This window comes from Prunus dulcis, chromosome 7, assembly GCF_902201215.1.
Source record: "Prunus dulcis chromosome 7, ALMONDv2, whole genome shotgun sequence".
Taxonomy (NCBI): Eukaryota; Viridiplantae; Streptophyta; class Magnoliopsida; order Rosales; family Rosaceae; genus Prunus; species Prunus dulcis.
In genome coordinates, this window is record NC_047656.1 from 19,286,362 (window position 1) to 19,303,829 (window position 17,468).

A 17,468-nucleotide genomic window follows, 5' to 3' on the forward strand; every position below is an offset into this window, starting at 1 on the left:
AAATATTTGTGTAAACCCCCTAAATCGGTTATACTTAGAAAATATACAAATCACAGTTTGTGTCAATAAGAAGTTTTACCAATGCCTACTATACTGTTATTGGAATGACTCCATTTATAATAGAGATATTTAGTGATATACCCATTTCTAGCACTAATATTATAAATAAACCCTACACAATTGAATTCCTATAAACAAACCCAAAAAAAAACCCAAAAAATGATAGTTAGCCTTATTGAATTTAATATTGATTATTAAATTACTTTGATGCCCTATTGAGTGCTTTGGGTATTTTTATGAGATTTTGGGGTTGGGCTTGTTTTAAGAAATTGATGGCAGTTTTGTAATTTATAAGAAGTTAAAAGCTTTTTTGTTATGTTGTAAATGGGCTTTGGGTGTGTTTCTAAAGTCCATTTTATATAGGGTATTTTTATAATTTAGGCCCCCATATTGAGTATAATAGTGAATCTCCCTTTATAATATGTGTAATGATAAATACTAATTAAAGTAGGTGAGCAAAAACAACTCTTTATATAACCCAAAAAAAATGTAAATTAAAAAGAAAATATGGTTGTTGAGCCAAGGTTGTTAAAAAAAAAAAAAACAAAAAGAAAGTAGGTGAGCAAAGCAAAAGGTGAACAAAGCGCTACAACGTGGAATAATTTGACTTGAATTCCAAAATCCAGCCAATCAAATCAGAGACCTCCATCCTTTTCATCAGCAGCGGATCATTTCCTCCTCTTTTAACTAAAATTACCGCGTGGATCACGAAAATTGTTGGTAACGGTAAGACTGCCTTGCAAGTTGCCACTAGTCACACTGAAGCCAAATTTCTCCACATTGCAGTGAGCCCCGAGCATTATTATCAATCAATCAACGAACATATAAAAAGACCGACCCACCCATACACTGCGATCTCCTCATCGTCTTCATCATTATCAGCTCTCTCACTGTGTTTTCCTTGTCTTCTTCACGAAACCCTAAGAACTCTGGTTCGTGAATCCATGGCGAAGGTCAAGGTCACCTTGGAGGTCGGGAACGACGGCGTTGCCGTGATCACCATATTCAATCCCCCTGTCAACGCCTTGGCCATACCGAGTAATCAAGCTAGCTCCGCACCATATTTAATCAAAAGTTCGACGATTCATTCATCTGGTTTTGATTTTCTTTTTTTCGGATTGTTTTTCCGTGATGCTGCAGTTATAGCGGGGTTGAAGGAGAAGTTCGACGAAGTCGCGAAAAGAAATGATGTCAGGGCTATCGTTTTGACTGGTAATTAAGCTTTGATTCGTACTCTTTCTTTGAATTGTGCGGCAGTGCCGTTTTGTTTTGGTGATTTGATGCTGTTCGATCCAATTCGGCCAATTGTTTATGCATTAACTGTTATTTCTTTTCTGTGGTTCTGTTTTGTTTTTTGTTAAAGAATCGAAGAGCGTTTGAATTTTTGTATTGCTTCTTCTTTGTGGATGTTTTGCAGCTCAATTATATATTCTAATTGATTTTTTTTTTTTCTTCCTGAATGAAGGCAATGGAGGAAGGTTTTCTGGTGGGTTTGATATCAATGTTTTCGAGAAGGTTCACAAGTCTGGTATGATTGAATGAACTATACTGTTCTCGCTATTTTAGCTTGAAGTAAAATGACGGATGGGTTGAGAACTCAATATCATATTTCGTGGTGTGTCAGGGGATGTTTCACTTATGCCCGATGTCTCTGTTGAATTTTTGGTTAACAAACTTGAAGGTACTTACTTACCAACATCACCTAAGGATACGGCTACTGGGCTCCACTAATTAACAATTTCATTAATACTGTTTGTCTGTAAAATAGATTCAAAAAAACCTGTTGTTGCTGCTGTGGAAGGACTTGCACTTGGAGGTGGCTTGGAGTTGGCATTGGTTTGTGCTCCCATTGCCAAGCAAACGCTTTTTAGATTTTCGTTGTTCTTAACTTTTGGTGGATAAAGTTGTTATCAGAATCTTTGTGCAATTACGTATTATTAGCAAATCTCATGCAGGGGTGCCATGCACGAATTGCTGCTCCAAGAACTCAACTTGGCCTGCCAGAGTTGACACTTGGAGTAATTCCAGGATTTGGAGGTGTAACTTTTATTCTACACTGACAATACATTGCAGACCTTTTTTTTTTTTTTTAATAATTTTTTTTAAAAATTTAATGTTTCACTGAAATGTGAAAATACTGTTGCTATGTAAGGCACACAACGTCTTCCAAGGCTTGTAGGGCTTCGTAAGGCAGTTGAAATGATGCTGGTAATTGGCCCCTTTACTTGTTTTTTATTTTTCAATTAGAAAATCATAGAGCTTCATACTGAAATATGTCGAGAAACGTGAAATAACCTATAACTTCGTCTTCTATCCTAAAATAATATAACTTGATCTTGTATTGGTTCCAATTTAGTGTTGCGTGGTACTTTTCAGTTATCCAAGTCAATCATGTCTGAAGAAGGGAAGAAGCTTGGTCTTATCAATGCTATTGTGCCTTCTCAAGAGTTGCTGAAAGTATCTCGTTTATGGGCTTTGGACATTGCTGAGAGGCGCAAACCTTGGTTGCGCTCTCTTCACAGGACAGATAAGCTTGGTTCCCTGTCTGAGGCACGTGAGATACTGAAAGTTGCTAGACAACAAGCCAGGAAGACTGCTCCCAACATGCCTCAGCACCAAGCATGCCTCGATGTGATTGAGGATGGCATTGTTCATGGAGGATACAGTGGTGTTCTAAAGGTAATTTTGGTGTCATTGACTTTGGTTGTTGTACATGTCTGAACATCATCTTCTCTGAAGTTGTAGTGTGTTATGGCATGCCATTGGTTCACGTATGTTCTAACAATTGAAATTGTTGTTGCAGGAGGCTAAAATTTTTAAGGAGTTAGTTCTGTCAGACACTTCAAAAGGTCTTGTCCATGTCTTTTTTGCCCAACGTGCAACATCTAAGGTACAATCATGATGCACAAGTAGTTTCTTTACTAGGAGGTCCTGTCCGCATCGTGACTGGAACTCCCTTGCGTTAATGACATTGACATCTGTTCGCATATCATGACTGGATCTGCATCAGCTTCACTTGCTTTAAGTTCTGCTCTTTCTTGTGGTTGATTCTGTAGTAACTCAATGCCACGTCTTTCAAATTGTATTGATTCTATTGTTCAATGCCTCTGCTAAGCCTTTCAATATAGTGAAGGGTGATGGTTATCTTCTGCTGCAAAGAAGCAGTTTCTACATTATAGCCTCGTTTTCTTTCTCATTGCGTCATCTAAATATTAACTTATGCAGGTACCCAATATTACTGATGTTGGCCTTAAACCAAGACATGTAAAGAAAGTTGCTGTTATTGGGGGAGGTCTGATGGGTTCTGGCATAGCTACGGCCCTTCTTCTGAGCAATATATATGTTGTTCTCAAGGAAGTCAACTCTGAATATCTCCAGAAGGGCATAAAAACGATAGAAGGTGGTTACCTCACGGGCAGGAATTCTTGAGATTTACCATTTTCCTATTTGTTATGAATGATCTATGGGATGAAGGCTGCAGTCCAGCATATGATTTTTTAAATTATTTTTGCTGTGGCATTTTTGGTTGTAAGTGAGGAAGTGAAAGATTTTGTTATTAAGCTAATAGGAATTGATAATATACCCTGGCATGTTTTGTGTGTATTTTGGAGAGATTCTAAACCTGAAATATTTTAATCCTTTCTCATTGTTGTTTTTTTTTTTTTTTTTTGGTTTCCACAGCAAATGTTAAAGGATTAGTAACTAAAGGGAAGTTGACACAGGATAAGGCACAGCAAGCTCTCTCATTGCTTAAAGGTAGTTTGGACTACTCAGACTTCAAAGATGTGGATATGGTCATTGAGGTGAGGATTTTAAAATTCTAGATGTCTTCATTTCTTTTTCCCTTTTGGTTTCATGTATTGGGATTATTAACATTCGTCATTATGTTAGACATGAATTCTTGTGTTCATCTTTACTATCCACTTTTTTTGGCCAGAACGTCCATTGTCTATAACATTTTGTGTTAATGGAATTGTAAGATCAACATTTAATTACTCGGATTTCAATTAAAAATTCATTTGATACAGTTATTCTTTTTTTGCAGGCTGTGATTGAGAATGTTCCTCTCAAACAAAAAATTTTCGGTGAACTCGAGAAAGTATGCCCTTCTCACTGCATTTTGGCTACAAACACATCCACTATTGACCTCAATGTAGTAGGAGAAAAGACCAGCTCTCATGATCGCATTGTGGGGGCTCATTTTTTCAGGTTATTTGATGCATTCCGAAGAATAGACATCTTCATAACTCAAAGAAACATGCTTCTTTGCCACAATATGCATTTTGTTATTATTGTGGAATGCTTTTTTCTCTCTCTCTCTCTTTTTTTTTTTCCTTCGTACTTCATACTTTCGTTGACATCGCTCTTTTATGGCCAGTCCTGCTCATGTGATGCCTCTTCTTGAAATTGTACGAACAGAGAAGACTTCTGCACAAGTAATTCTTGATCTTTTGATGGTCGGAAAAATAATAAAGAAAGTTCCTGTTGTGGTTGGTAACTGCACGGGATTTGCAGTAAATCGAGCATTCTTTCCCTATACACAAGGTGCACATATATTGGTCAATTCAGGAGTGGATGTATTCAGAATTGACAGGGTCATCAGCAATTTTGGTTTCCCTATTGGTCCATTCCAGTAACTTTCTTCCCTTGCACTACACTCAACTTTTTTCATATAGAAAAATATACTTTGGCATTTCTGTGAATTAGAACTGCATTGTTTGACTCTTGACGTGCAGGCTTCAGGACTTGGCTGGCTATGGAGTAGCCCTTGCAGTTGGAAAGGAATTTGCTACTGCTTTCCCAGATCGCACATTTAGATCTCCATTGGTTGAGATCTTGATCAAACATGGACGAAACGGTAGTGTAGAGCTTTGCAATGTTGTTAGACGTCTAGGGGTATTATAATGCTTTTACATGTTCTTTATTGCATTTTTTTTCTTTTGGAATTCTAGGTAAAAACAATGGGAAGGGATATTACATTTATGAAAAGGGAAGCAAGCCAAAACCTGATCTTTCTGTGCTACCAATTATTGAGGAATCTAGACGAGTTACCAATATTATGCCTGGTGGCAAGGTACTTTTGCTTTAGATAAGATAGTAGACACTAATTTGTGCACAACAATGCTTTAATTGGAACTACGTTGTCTTGATGTTGTTGCTTTTCATAATGCATGCTTTATGCGATATTCATGCTAATTGTGTTTGCTGGACAATGGCTGGCAGCCTTTATCCGTTACAGACCAAGAAATTCTTGAGATGATACTCTTCCCTGTGGTGAATGAGGCATGTCGTATTCTGGATGAAGGAATAGTTGTTCGAGCATCGGACCTTGACATTGCATCTGTTCTTGGGATGAGTTTCCCATCTTACCGGTGAGTTGCATTTTGACCCTCGTATCTGCTTGAACTTTGCTTTTGAATTGGCTGTAGCTCAGTCATTTGGGCGTGTGTAATTCAAAAAATATGGTCCTTTGGTTGACAGTAATTATTTTATTTGTTTCTTTCTTTGTTCTGTGGCAGGGGTGGTATTATATTTTGGGCAGACCTGGTTGGGCCTAAGCATATATACGATAGTCTCAAGAAATGGTCGGGAGTATATGGTAACTTTTACAGACCATCGAGATTTTTGGAAGAAAGAGCAATGAAGGGTGTGCCACTGGTAAGAACAACGATTCTTATTTTCGTTGTCAAAATTTTCCCTTTATTGGATTTGGATATACTAGAAGCTTTTCTCATTCTCCTCCAAAAAAAAACCTCTGAAGTAACTTCGAGATTTGAAGTAAATTCGTGACATTTTTTCTTGTCCTGCAGAGTGCACCCGCTTCGACATCCCCATCGTCAAGGTCACGTATGTAAGCAAGTAAAAAACCTGTTTCCAAGCCGTTGTCGGGTATATGTGATATTCAGGAAAATAAGATTCGAGTTATTGTTTCCTTGTAATATGTAAGGTGACTCTGATGATTTCGTAAGCAGTTGGTTTCCAAAATAAAAATATAACCTTTCCCGTTATTCCTCACTCTTTGCGAATGGACTTACTAAGAAAAAAACAAGACCTATATCTATGTTCAACACACCAGTCCAAACCGTCACTTTCATGTTACAAGGTTCTCATAAAGGAACAAGGATAAAAGAAAAACAATTATTGAAGTAACGATTACCTCGATAATTGAAGTATACAAAATTTGGTTGACACACTCAGAAAAATTTGATGAGGGCAGAGCTGAGGAAGAGTTATCACCCACAAAAAGAGCGATATGGCCCAATGTTTTCTTCTCAATCAACTTGCAGTCATCGAAATTCAATTCGAAAATTTTGACTTGCCCCTTCACATACATTCCATCTTTATTTAGCTTTGAAAGCCTGTGAACCATCAATATTTCTTTATCATTCAAAGCACAAGATATTTCAGCATGAACCCTATTGGCTTTTTAAATCTGACTAGGACTGAGTAGTAATATAAAAAGAAAAAAGTTTGCTGCGACAGTCTACTGCATAAATTTTATTTTCAATGCAAAGAACGTCTTGATTTGTTTTCACTCTCGTATCAACTTTGTATCTCTGTATATCTTCTTTCTATGTTTTATAAAATATCTGACAGTACGTCATCAGACTCAAGCTCTCAAGTTAGGTACGTCATCAGACTCAAGTTCTCATGGCCATATGTACAACTCACATGCCTTGGAGTTTATATTGTATTATAATACAAAAAAGATCACAAATTCACAATCATATGATCCTCTGTGATCACATGAATTTCACAGTTTAGGGTGACTTCTCATCTCAGGTAAAATCTGTTTCTTTGGTATTTTCTTTGTTTTGGAGTAATATAAAAGTAAATTAAAGTACAAAGATAAGACATTTACTTAAATGTTTAGAATTAAAAAAAGGCAGAAAAAAAAGGCAATGGATTTCTCCTTTTTAATTACTTATGTTTTAATTATTATTTAGTTAGTGAATAATTAGTATTTAAATATTTTATTAAATAAAAAAATTAATTAGTAATTATTCACTAAAGAAATGGTAATTAAAACATAATTACAAATGAAAGTAACTAAAAAAAACTAAGATATTACGTAATTACTAAAAAGAATTTTTTTAAAAAAAATTATAGACCTAAAGAAACTAAGTTTATATTTATATTTATATTTATATTTTTTTTTATTTTTTATTTTTTCAAACTGCATACTATTTCAAACGTATAGCCGTGCGGCTGTACTCTGCAAGTAGAATAATAAAAAGAATATTTCAACCGTACAGCCGCATGGCTATACCTTAAAATAGAAAGTTTCAGACGTATCGCCGCGCGGCTATACCCTAAAACAGAAAGTTTCAACAGTACACCCGTGCGGATATACTCTAAAATAGAAAGTTTCAACAGTATTGCCGTGCGGCTATACCTTTAAATAGCATAATATGAATTTTCTTTTTTACTTACTTTAATTAGTAGTTATGTTTTAATTATTATCTAGTTAGTGAATAATTAGTATTTAAATATTTTGTTAAAGGAAAAAAATTAATTACTAGTTATTATGCAATATAATTTATGAAGTCAATTAAAATATTTAATACTAATTATGCAGTAAAAAGGTAATAATAAAAACATAATTACAAATGAAAGTAACTAAAAAAATGCTAAGATATTAATTAATTGCTAAAAAAAAAATTTCACCTAAAAGAAACTGTTTACTTTTTACAAACTGCATACTATTTCAACAGTATAGCCGTCCGGCTGTACTCTGCAGTAGAATATGAAAAAGAATATTTCAACAGTATAGCCGATCGGCTATACCCTAAAATAGAAAGTTTCAACAGTACAAGCTATACTCTAAAATAGAAAGTTTCAACTGTATAGCCGTGCGGCTATACTCTAAAATAAAAAGTTTCAACAGTATAGCCGAAGATAGATTATTACGAGCCATACTTGGCATTCAGGTATCCACTTCAAAGGAAACTTGTCTAAAATTACCTATAGGTGGTAGAGGTCGAGTTATTGATGTGAGATGGATCCAGAAAAAAGGAGGTTCTAGTTATAATCCAGAAACGATTCGTGTATATATTTCACAAAAACGTGAAATCAAAGTAGGTGATAAAGTAGCTGGAAGACATGGAAATAAGGGTATTGTTTCAAAAATTTTACCTAGACAAGATATGCCTTATTTGCAAGATGGAAGACCTGTTGATATGGTCTTCAACCCATTAGGAGTGCCCTCACGAATGAATGTAGGACAGATATTTGAATGCTCGCTCGGGTTGGCTATACTTTTAAAACGTATAGCCGATCGGCTGTACTCTATAAGAATTAATTACTATTTATTAAAGGAATAATTAAGTATTTAAATATTTTATTAAAGGAAAAAAACTAATTACTATTTATTATGTAATGTAATTTATGATGTTAATTAAAATATTTAATACTAATTATGCACTAAAAATGTAATAATAAAAACATAATTACAAATGAAAGTAACTAAAAAAATGCTAAGATATTAATTAATTGCTAAAAAGAATTTTATTTTATTTTTAAAATTTTGACCTAAAAGAAACTAAGTTTATATTTATTTTTTAGGCTTAAATGCTAAAATGGTCTCTGTGTTTTACTCATTTGGCCAATTTAATCCCCGTGTTTTTAATTTGACCAATTTAATTCCTGTGTTCTATTCCATTAGTCAATGTTGTCCATTCCGTCAAATTAACTTAAAACATTCATTAAAGCTTTAAAAAATAAAAAAAATTTATTGAGTTCATTTTACAAATAAATAAAAATTATAAACACAAATAACAGAATTAAATATAATTACATAATAAAAAATATGGAAACCCAATAGCCTCTATGTCGTTCTCTCATGCCGCCTCCATCGAGAACTAAATCAAGACTAGGCCTCCATTCTAGTTTGTTGCCATACTCACAGCAAGGAGCATCATTCTCCTCTAGCAAGTACAGATACATCCCCTGGAAAAAGCAAGGAAAGCTCGATGATGTTAGTCCAACGGTTGGCTTGATGCCATGAAATCATCTTCACCTCCCTAGAAGAAGCTCAATAAGGATTTCAATGTTGAGGTTGTTTGAGATGATGTTGATAATATTCTCTTTTAATAACTTTACAGTTTATATCCATTTGTTCTGGTATGACTTTGAACTTAATTCGTCTTGTGCCTTCTATGATGATGCAGCTTAAGCATCCATCATCGCTGAATTTGTTCAAGCACATTACAAATTCTATGGGATGAGAGAGAGAGAGAGAGAGAGAGAGAGAGAGAGATAGGTGATGGTTGGGACTGCTCATGGTGGTTGCCATGATGGGTGTGGTGTTGGTGACGGCATGAGAGAAGAAGGGCATAGAGGTTAGGTTTCCAGATTTTTTTTATTTTATAAATTGAACTTAATAATTTTTTTTATTACTTATAAAAATTTCAATGAATTTTTTAATGGTAATTTGATTGAATGGACAATATTGGCTAACGGAGTAAAACACATGGACTAAATTGGCCAAATTAAAAACACAGGGACTAAATTTGCCAAATGACTATAACACAGGACCATTTTAACATTTAACCCTATTTTTTATAAACTGCATACTATTTCAAAGGTATAGACGTGCGGCTATACCCTGTAAGAAGAATGTTAAATAGAATATTTCAACAGTATAGCCGTACGGCTATACCCTATAAGAAGATATTTCAAACGCATAGCCGCCGGCTATGCTCTAGGAGTAGAATATTTCAACCGTATAGTATACGTTTCAAAAGTATAGCCGCCTGGCTATACCTTTATTATTTAGTTAGTGAATATTTTATTAAAGAAATAATAATTAAAACAAAATTACAAATGAAAGTAACTAAAAAAATGCTAAGATATTAATTAATTACTAAAATTAAATTAAAATTTTTTTGGACCTAAAGAAACTAAAAGTTTATATTTATTTTTTATAAACTACATACTATTTCAAAAGTATAGAGGCACGGCTAAGGCTAGTATACAACTTCCACAAAGAAAGGGAAGGGAAGGGAAGCCTCTGCTTATGTTATTTCTTTATTCTCTGCCAATGCCATGTTTCTCCTTGTACGTAGGCATAAGGTTGATGCTTACAGGCCCTATTAATTCACGTTCCATATGTGTATTTGTATATGCAGAAACAATTATTAGTGGCTAAACATCTAAAGGGAAACTCAAGCCTGCAGAGCAACGCAAAATTTTAACCTTACGTACCCTTATATTTATCTCTCTTGCCGTCTCTACACAGACTCCTTTTTAAAAATATTTTAATTTCCAACTACAAAGATCCATAATCACAATTTTTTTCTTCATAATTCATTGGATTATTGTACTATATTTTAGTCATAATGCTCCTTAATGGAAATTGCGCCCAACTTATTGAATCTGAAATGGAAAGGCATTGAATATGTTTTAGAGGGATAGAGGGATTAGTCATTTGAAGAACAGCATTTTGAAATTTGATAAGTGTACAATTCAAAAAGAATTCCAAATCTATTTTGTTTAAGAAAATAGGGACAAATAATTTCTTATGTTTAGAGCATAGAACCGTTCATGTTTTACCCATGCGAGAGATTTCATGTTTCAAAGTACAACTTTTTCAATGAAGAAAAGAAGCATGGAGAGGAATACCTAGAATGTTTTAAGGTTTAGGGTTTAGGGTTTAGGCTGGCTACAAACCTCAAAATTTTCAAGGGTTGAAAAAAAAGTAACCAAAAGTTGCTATTGGGATAAAATCCCCTTCGTTCTCTTCCTTAGAGAATGGGAGGACCTTTTGTGAAGAAAGAACGGCACTTGAAAGAGGCAACGAAAATTGTTAAACACAAGGCGCATAATAAAGAGTAATGAAATTACTCCAGTAAGGAAAACTAAGTTACATATTATTTCCACGATAAGTGGTAAATGCTCGCTGTTTCTCCACATGTGCAAAGATCAAAATCCTAACATGTAGGCAATACTATGATGTTAATTTGTATGTAACGATCTAAAATGATATCTTGTGCAATTACAAGGCTCTTCATTTTACACCACTTCGACCTCACTATGGTTAAAGCTAACAAAAAAAAAAAAACACTAATCTATAAATATATTAATAACCTTAAAAGAAGAAAAGAGAAAAATGGGATACCTCTAAGAGTTGTTCCTAACTTCCTAGTACTGTTGTCTTGCACTGCGACGTAGACAAGTCAAAGAAAAACAATACCTTGGGCAAATCTTGTGTGCTAAATCTTTACAGGTCTGTTTTAATCTTTCGGTCTACTTTCTCCATTTTCCGGATGGGAGGGAGTTTTACTAACGGCTAACGCAGCAACCATATGTGGTGTTGTCGTCTTGGCCGTGAGTGGAACAGCAGGTTTTGCTACACCATTGCTAACTGGTCCCTGCTGACTTCCTGTTTCCATTCTTGCATTTGTACTGCCATTGCTGGGCTGCTCTTTTTGAGTTTCTGCTTCACTCCGGGCTAATGATGAGCACTTTGTTTCTGCAAGGTTAAATGGAAGAGGAACATTGATTGCCAATGTTAAAGTGGTGAAAGAAAAATAAATTCTAAATGATGTTAACAAATTATCTGAACTGTGGACTGCAGACGCTAATTGCAATCTCAACCTTTTTTTTTTTTGGTTGGAAATGAGATTTCAACTTAAGTGAACTAATCGCCATCAGTTCTTGTCAATTCTTCTTCTTTTAAATTTTTTTTTTATATTTTGAATGTCTATCAAGATCAGGGCCATGCAACACTGCATGGGCGCCCGCCCTTTTTTTTTTTTTTGGGGAGAGAGGGGGTTGGGGTGTTTGGTTGTAATTACAGTTGTATTGTGGATGCGTAATTACAAGGGGATGTATAACTACGGTTGTAATGTGGATGTGTAATTACAGCTGGATGACTGTAATTCAAAGTTTCCGATTGCAGAGTCGTGCACCTAGCTTTTCACAAGGAAACAACCACTCTAGATAAACCTACAAGATAAAAGTATCCAAACAATAAATCAAAATTTAACTATCCTGACAGTTTTTAGCCTGAACAGTGAAAGAGGGTTTGGTTATTATGGAAAACTTTTAACTTTATACCATATTTAGTCCAGATAAGAAAAAGGATTGACTTGCCTTTTATTTCTCCAAAAGTAATGAGCCTATTAAGACAATCTCGGAACTTCGTCAAAACAATCCTTTCCTGTTCTGCATAGACCTCTGTCATTCCTTGTCCATTAGGCAACTGTGAAGATGTGTTGCAGCGATCGCCCATTAATCCATTAGGAGAAGCAGCTGACATGAACATTGTATCTTGTTCATCACACATCAATGCCAAAGTTGCAGGAGACATTGGCCTCCCTTTGGGCACATCAGCACCATCTGAATTGGAATCATCAGGGCTGATTTTATCAGCCTCATTTGCACTAGAACAATCATCAGCCACAGCTTTCTGAGCTTCAGATTCCTTTTGGCTTTGCAACCTGTCTTGTGTCGTTGAAGTAAGGGAAGTCTCTGTCGGCTTCTCTGCTGTATTCCTTTGTTCTGGGATAGATTGGACATATTAATGTTCAGTCATACCAAGGCACAACTTTTTATATTTACTAGAACCACTTGAAAGGTCACTACATAATAGATAATTTACAATTGAATTTTTCCTATAATGCCCTATCAGTAGTTAAATGTGTCTTTACCCAGACAAAGACAAACCAAAATCAGATGAGAGATGGAAGGTGATTTATTGGAAGGCAGATTATAGTTCTCGCTTAACTAGTAAAACTTAATTTACCACACAAGTGATGTTTCACAGCTCATTGTCTGGGTAGAAATGACTATATGTTCTGGAGCAATTCACAGTCAGTATTATCACTTTTAACACCCAAGCATTTTACTTCTTAAAGAGATGCACTCTAAACATTTTCCAGATTTAATCATTTTATGGTCCATGGTATGACACTACCCAACTCCCAATATCTCATCCCTAAGATCATTTGCAGTCATTCAGGCTAAGACAATGTGAAAGGAAGAAAATATATAATTTTACACGATGAATTCTGAAGACTAGTGATTCGTCATATATGAAACAATAAACTACCTGCAAGTGTCTTTGCAGCTTCTTCTGCTACTACAACCAAAACTGAACAAAGCTCCTTCAAGTCCTGTGGTTGTATGATGTCTGCTAGGAGAGACCTTCAACAACCATACACAAATTAGTTTCATACCACGTACTTTAATAGTTTATAACGAAAACCAATTATACCTGTATGTAAACTTAGAAGGCCCTAATCCTGCAGTACCACCAAGACGATTAACAGGGACCGAAGCCAGAGAAGAGGGAGCAGGGGGTCTGATGTGGTTTCCCTGAAAATTATATGAAACACACATTTAATGATGCTATCCCAAAACATAACATGGTATTAAAGAAACATACACAAAGAGCATTCCGCATTTAACCACCAAAATCAGTGTCAGGATGAAGTAAACCGGAAAAAAAAAAAATCCGAAGCTCAATAAACATGATTTCTACTAGTAATCTTAATAGGTCAGGGGAGTTTCTCAAAAATCATACTCTTACTAGCAACATTTTTTCCATTGAGTAAACACCAACTAATTTGTCCAAAGTTATTTGTTAACTATGAGACCAAATTTACCTGTTGGAACTGTCCAATCCTGTGAATTGATGGATCCTTGGCTGTCGGTCCAAATAGTTCCTGACCTTTTCTTTTCTTGGATATTGGGGGTGACGACGCATAGCCAGAGGATCCAATAGCTCCTGTAATGGCAGCATTTGCTGCCTGTTGAAGATATGCCATGTTGTTTCCATGGTCTCCATGGAATAAAGCTTGTCTCTCTTCACTTCCCTCAAAGTTCTTACAGTCTATGCATTTACAGTTCTCAGAGCAGAGAATGTTGGCTTGGAAGCATTCACAGTATTTCTTCAGGCACCCTGATTTCTTGCAATGGCATCCTTTGTTGTGCTTTCCCAAGATCAGAACCTCACCTGCTTCCTCCTACACATTTCCAAGCCAGCCCACAATAACATCCAATGAAGGGTTTTATAGTTAAAGCCACTGACAGCAGAATATTTAATACTAATTAACAGGTAGAAAATTCAATTTGTTACTGGAGTAAAACAAGGAATTAACTTTCATCTAAGCCATTTTTGTGATGGTATAACAAAGCAAAAAACATAGAAAATTCATCCAAAATGGAAAGACCATACACACCACAAACTCATAAACCATTCAAAAGAAATTCGACATGTAATGATACTCTCATACACTCCTACAAGACTTAATTGATTGCAGAGCAATGTTGTGTCCTCAAATTCTTAGCAAAGCCAGTGGAGCAAAAAGGGTCAGGTTTACAATTGTAATGAAGTAATAATTTCACCACTTAAAAACAATAAAAAGCAACAGTCAGAAGTTCATGATGTCATGCACACTCAAACGTAGCTTTCAGTACAAAGTTTCATATCAGATGAAGCCAACAAAATCTACGGAAAAAAAAAAAACAAGATATCCTTGAATGCTCTCAACTTTAAACTATCATAAAGGTAAAAGAAAACAGCCATCATGTCTGAAAGTAGTCCATCAAACTAAGAGAAACATACCCGAGTATCCCTTGGTCCATGAGGGCTACTTGCAATTTTTGGCCTGAATGCATTTGGATTACGCTCTAATGTAGCTTCAACTGCATCTCTCCTAGCACCTTCATTTTCAACATTATTGCAACAGTTTACACAGTTGCAACCGTCACAGTAAATTCCAGATGCAAAACACTCACAATACCTGGTCACAAGATAACAAGAAAATCGCTACATGTCAATGTTCGTGTTTCTGCGTGCATGGGTTATAGTTCTTTGTAACACAAAATTCATGTAAATTGAACATTGTTGAATGACAATTAAGAGTTTCAAAAGAGACTTAAAACGAAGCATTAAAATTTAAGGTTAAGAAAATCAGAAGAACTGTAACAAAATATCAACTCCTGGATGGAATGGTTTTTTCATACAAACCTAGTGCAGAGAAGTTATGCACTTACAGCTTTAAGCAGCGAGAGTGTTTACAATTACACTGTTTTTGCTTCTTAGGAGTACCATCTTTTGCATCAACATTGGGTCTTGGTCTTGATTTTGGGGATTCTGGTTTCCTAAGAAAGAAAAATAACAGTGTTTAAATATAAATAAACAGAGGTTTCACATGACTTTAAGCCACACTGGTATCTTCAGATGCATCTCTACGTGCAATTAAACAGAGGTTGTACAAAAAAAATTCAGTAAATGCATTAAAGGAACAAAGATTGATCATCAACCATAACCAACATTACATCTCAAATCCAGAAGGAAAGCAAGTCAATGCCTCTTGGTAAGGCATCCTTTCCTTGGAGGTGGAAATCAGGTCCCCAAAATCCCGGACTCAGTTCAACGAATGTTGTGTAAAATAAAAGAAGTCAATACTCACATTTAAAAGGGTATGAGATATTGTAAATTGAAATTGAGAGAGAGGCAAAGAGAGATTTTGATCGCAGACTAAAGCATCTTTAATCAAAACTAAAATTTGAGTAAAAAAAGCCCTGTAGGAGTAGCTCGTGGCAAACACATGGCTTCCCCAAAACATACTCAAAAGATACCCAAAACATAACAACTTCGCCCTCCAAAATCAATCCTTCAAACAAAATCAAAAGATTGTTTAATAGGCACCAAAATATACCACCTCACAGACTAAATTCTCCAAAACAATGCTCTCAAGCCGCCTCCAATTTTGAGCAGTTTTCCCACATTACCTCACAATCCAAAATCCGAACTTCTCAACCAAATTGAACTAATAAGCAACCAACGGACCATACAATTATTAAGCGGCAAAAATTTTCCCAACAAATTAAACTTCATTGCATATTCATATGAAAAGCTACAAACTTACACAGGCCTCACTGAAGGTATGGGCGGCTGCGGTGGAACGGGTACCGGCACAGCCACTACAGGTGGCTTTGGCTGACTCTGTTGCACCGACACGGTCGGCAGTTGCGGTTTAGGGAGCTCCGGCACTGCCACACTCGCCGGTGCGCCACCAAATCCCGTGAAATCCAGCTGCCTCGCAAGCTTCTTCGCCGGAACATCGCTCATCGAAGACGAAGATGATGTCGTAGCGGCTGTTGCCGCATCCGATTGCCCCTTCGTCGGAGCCGACTCGTCCCCGTCAGCTTCCCCCATCAAATATAAAAATTCAAATTTCACCAAAGTTTCGAATTTTTTCCTCTGCGGATAAACTCAATCCAGTGATTACTGTCAGATAATAGCCGAAATTTTCCAAATTTCACGGTTTCAGATCCAAAATACAATCGGATTCATCTAAAAGATTCAAACACTCCTGTGCGAATTTGCAGCTCAAGATTCGAGGCGAAGCTCGGCCAGTGGTGGCCGCAATCCAAACGACGCCGAATTGTAAAACAGAGAGAGGGTGAGAGAAAAGAAAATTCCTAAAGAGAAAATGTATAGAGAAAAAACAAGGCTTTGAGAATTAGATAGGGGACTGAGAAGAGAGAAGGCAGCAAAGGCCCTCTTTTCTGGTTCTTCTTCTTTCTCCTTCGTCTCTCCTCCCTCTCTCTTGCTGTGTTTTGAATTTCAATTTTGTGATTTTTTGACGGTGAGATTGGGATCCTAGGTTTGATCTAGCGGTGAGTGTTAAAAGTGGTAATCGACGGTGTGAATTCATAGAAGAGAGTAAGGTCAGCGGTTGACCGTCAGATTTAGTAAGATTACAAATTTTCCACCAAAGTGAAAGTGGTGTGACGAGACTGTGAATGGAAGTATCTTACGGAAATCAAAATCCTGTGGGCACAGCACCAGGGAAAAAATTGATTTTCGGGAGTGAGATTCTGACACGTGTTGTATAGGTGGACTGCGTGATTGGAGAGATCACGTATCGATTTGGATTGGGGTGGTGAAAAACCGGGTTAATTTTAATAAGATTCGGCCCCGTAAAACGGTTAAAGGGTAGAAGTAAATAAAATAGAGTTGGCGCTAAAAAATGTCGTGTTGGAAATTGCAGACTTTGAGGTAGCTAGTTAATTGGGATTGGAATATTGGTTCGGTCAACAAGTCTTTATGATTTGTGATTGGAGATTTTTCTTAGTTGGTACGAAGCACGGAATGGACGGACAGGATGCGGAAGAACAATCTCTTCTCAACTGAAACACAAAAAAACGTGCTGAATTCATGTCAACAAAAAAATAAGTCTATTTAAAATGTAATTCTGTTTCTCAAATCCTAAATTAATTACAAAAACGTCTTGCCTTGAATTGGATCAATATAATCTGATTATTAAGCATTTTATATCATCTTTTGTCTTGACTTTAAATGTTTTTGCAAATGACCCACTAGTGTAGTGGTTTTGAGTATTTACTCCCTCAGGCAAGGTCCTGAGTTCGAGTCCTAGCATCCGTATTGT

The 17,468-nt window shown here is 36.0% G+C and overlaps 2 protein-coding genes across 3 annotated transcripts; one reads left to right on the forward strand and one right to left on the reverse strand.

Moving 5' to 3' along the window:
• The first annotated feature begins 798 nt into the window (after nt 1–798).
• Nucleotides 799–6,075, forward strand: LOC117634291 (peroxisomal fatty acid beta-oxidation multifunctional protein AIM1). 2 transcript variants are annotated; one of them, XM_034368332.1, is made up of 18 exons: nt 799–1,098; nt 1,201–1,272; nt 1,526–1,588; nt 1,685–1,741; nt 1,829–1,896; nt 2,016–2,097; nt 2,213–2,268; nt 2,437–2,739; nt 2,864–2,950; nt 3,286–3,460; nt 3,742–3,863; nt 4,106–4,269; nt 4,439–4,693; nt 4,797–4,918; nt 5,013–5,134; nt 5,284–5,432; nt 5,580–5,718; nt 5,871–6,075. In XM_034368332.1, exons 1-18 carry the CDS (start codon nt 1,005–1,007, stop codon nt 5,913–5,915), a joined length of 2,175 nt encoding a protein of 724 aa, XP_034224223.1. In that variant the 5' UTR covers nt 799–1,004; the 3' UTR covers nt 5,916–6,075. The 2 variants fall into 2 exon arrangements, with proteins under 2 accessions (XP_034224223.1, XP_034224224.1); XM_034368333.1 differs by lacking the exons at nt 1,829–1,896; nt 2,016–2,097; nt 2,213–2,268 and having other exon boundaries at nt 1,054–1,098.
• Nucleotides 6,076–10,910: 4,835 nt separating this feature from the next.
• Nucleotides 10,911–16,615, reverse strand: LOC117635628 (protein tesmin/TSO1-like CXC 6). The gene is made up of 8 exons (XM_034369964.1): nt 15,942–16,615; nt 15,064–15,171; nt 14,633–14,810; nt 13,671–14,030; nt 13,280–13,380; nt 13,115–13,209; nt 12,157–12,564; nt 10,911–11,533 (listed from the first exon to the last, which is right to left on the reverse strand). Exons 1-8 carry the CDS (start codon nt 16,229–16,231, stop codon nt 11,295–11,297), a joined length of 1,779 nt encoding a protein of 592 aa, XP_034225855.1. The 5' UTR covers nt 16,232–16,615; the 3' UTR covers nt 10,911–11,294.
• Between the last annotated feature and the right edge of the window lie 853 nt (nt 16,616–17,468).

What these genes read in the sequence shown, in the direction of transcription:
- LOC117634291 (XM_034368332.1), top strand. Translation starts at nt 1,005, where the DNA reads ATGGCGAAGGTCAAGGTCACCTTGGAGGTCGGGAACGACGGCGTTGCC. An exon ending in GGGCATAAAAACGATAGAAG is followed by an intron (nt 3,461 to 3,741) that starts GTGGTTACCTCA and finishes TGGTTTCCACAG; the next exon opens with CAAATGTTAAAGGATTAGTA. An exon ending in ATGTGGATATGGTCATTGAG is followed by an intron (nt 3,864 to 4,105) that starts GTGAGGATTTTA and finishes CTTTTTTTGCAG; the next exon opens with GCTGTGATTGAGAATGTTCC.
- LOC117635628 (XM_034369964.1), bottom strand. Translation starts at nt 16,231, where the DNA reads ATGGGGGAAGCTGACGGGGACGAGTCGGCTCCGACGAAGGGGCAATCG. An exon ending in CACTCTCGCTGCTTAAAGCT is followed by an intron (nt 14,811 to 15,063) that starts GTAAGTGCATAA and finishes TCTTGTGACCAG; the next exon opens with GTATTGTGAGTGTTTTGCAT. An exon ending in TACTTTTGGAGAAATAAAAG is followed by an intron (nt 11,534 to 12,156) that starts GCAAGTCAATCC and finishes TTAACCTTGCAG; the next exon opens with AAACAAAGTGCTCATCATTA.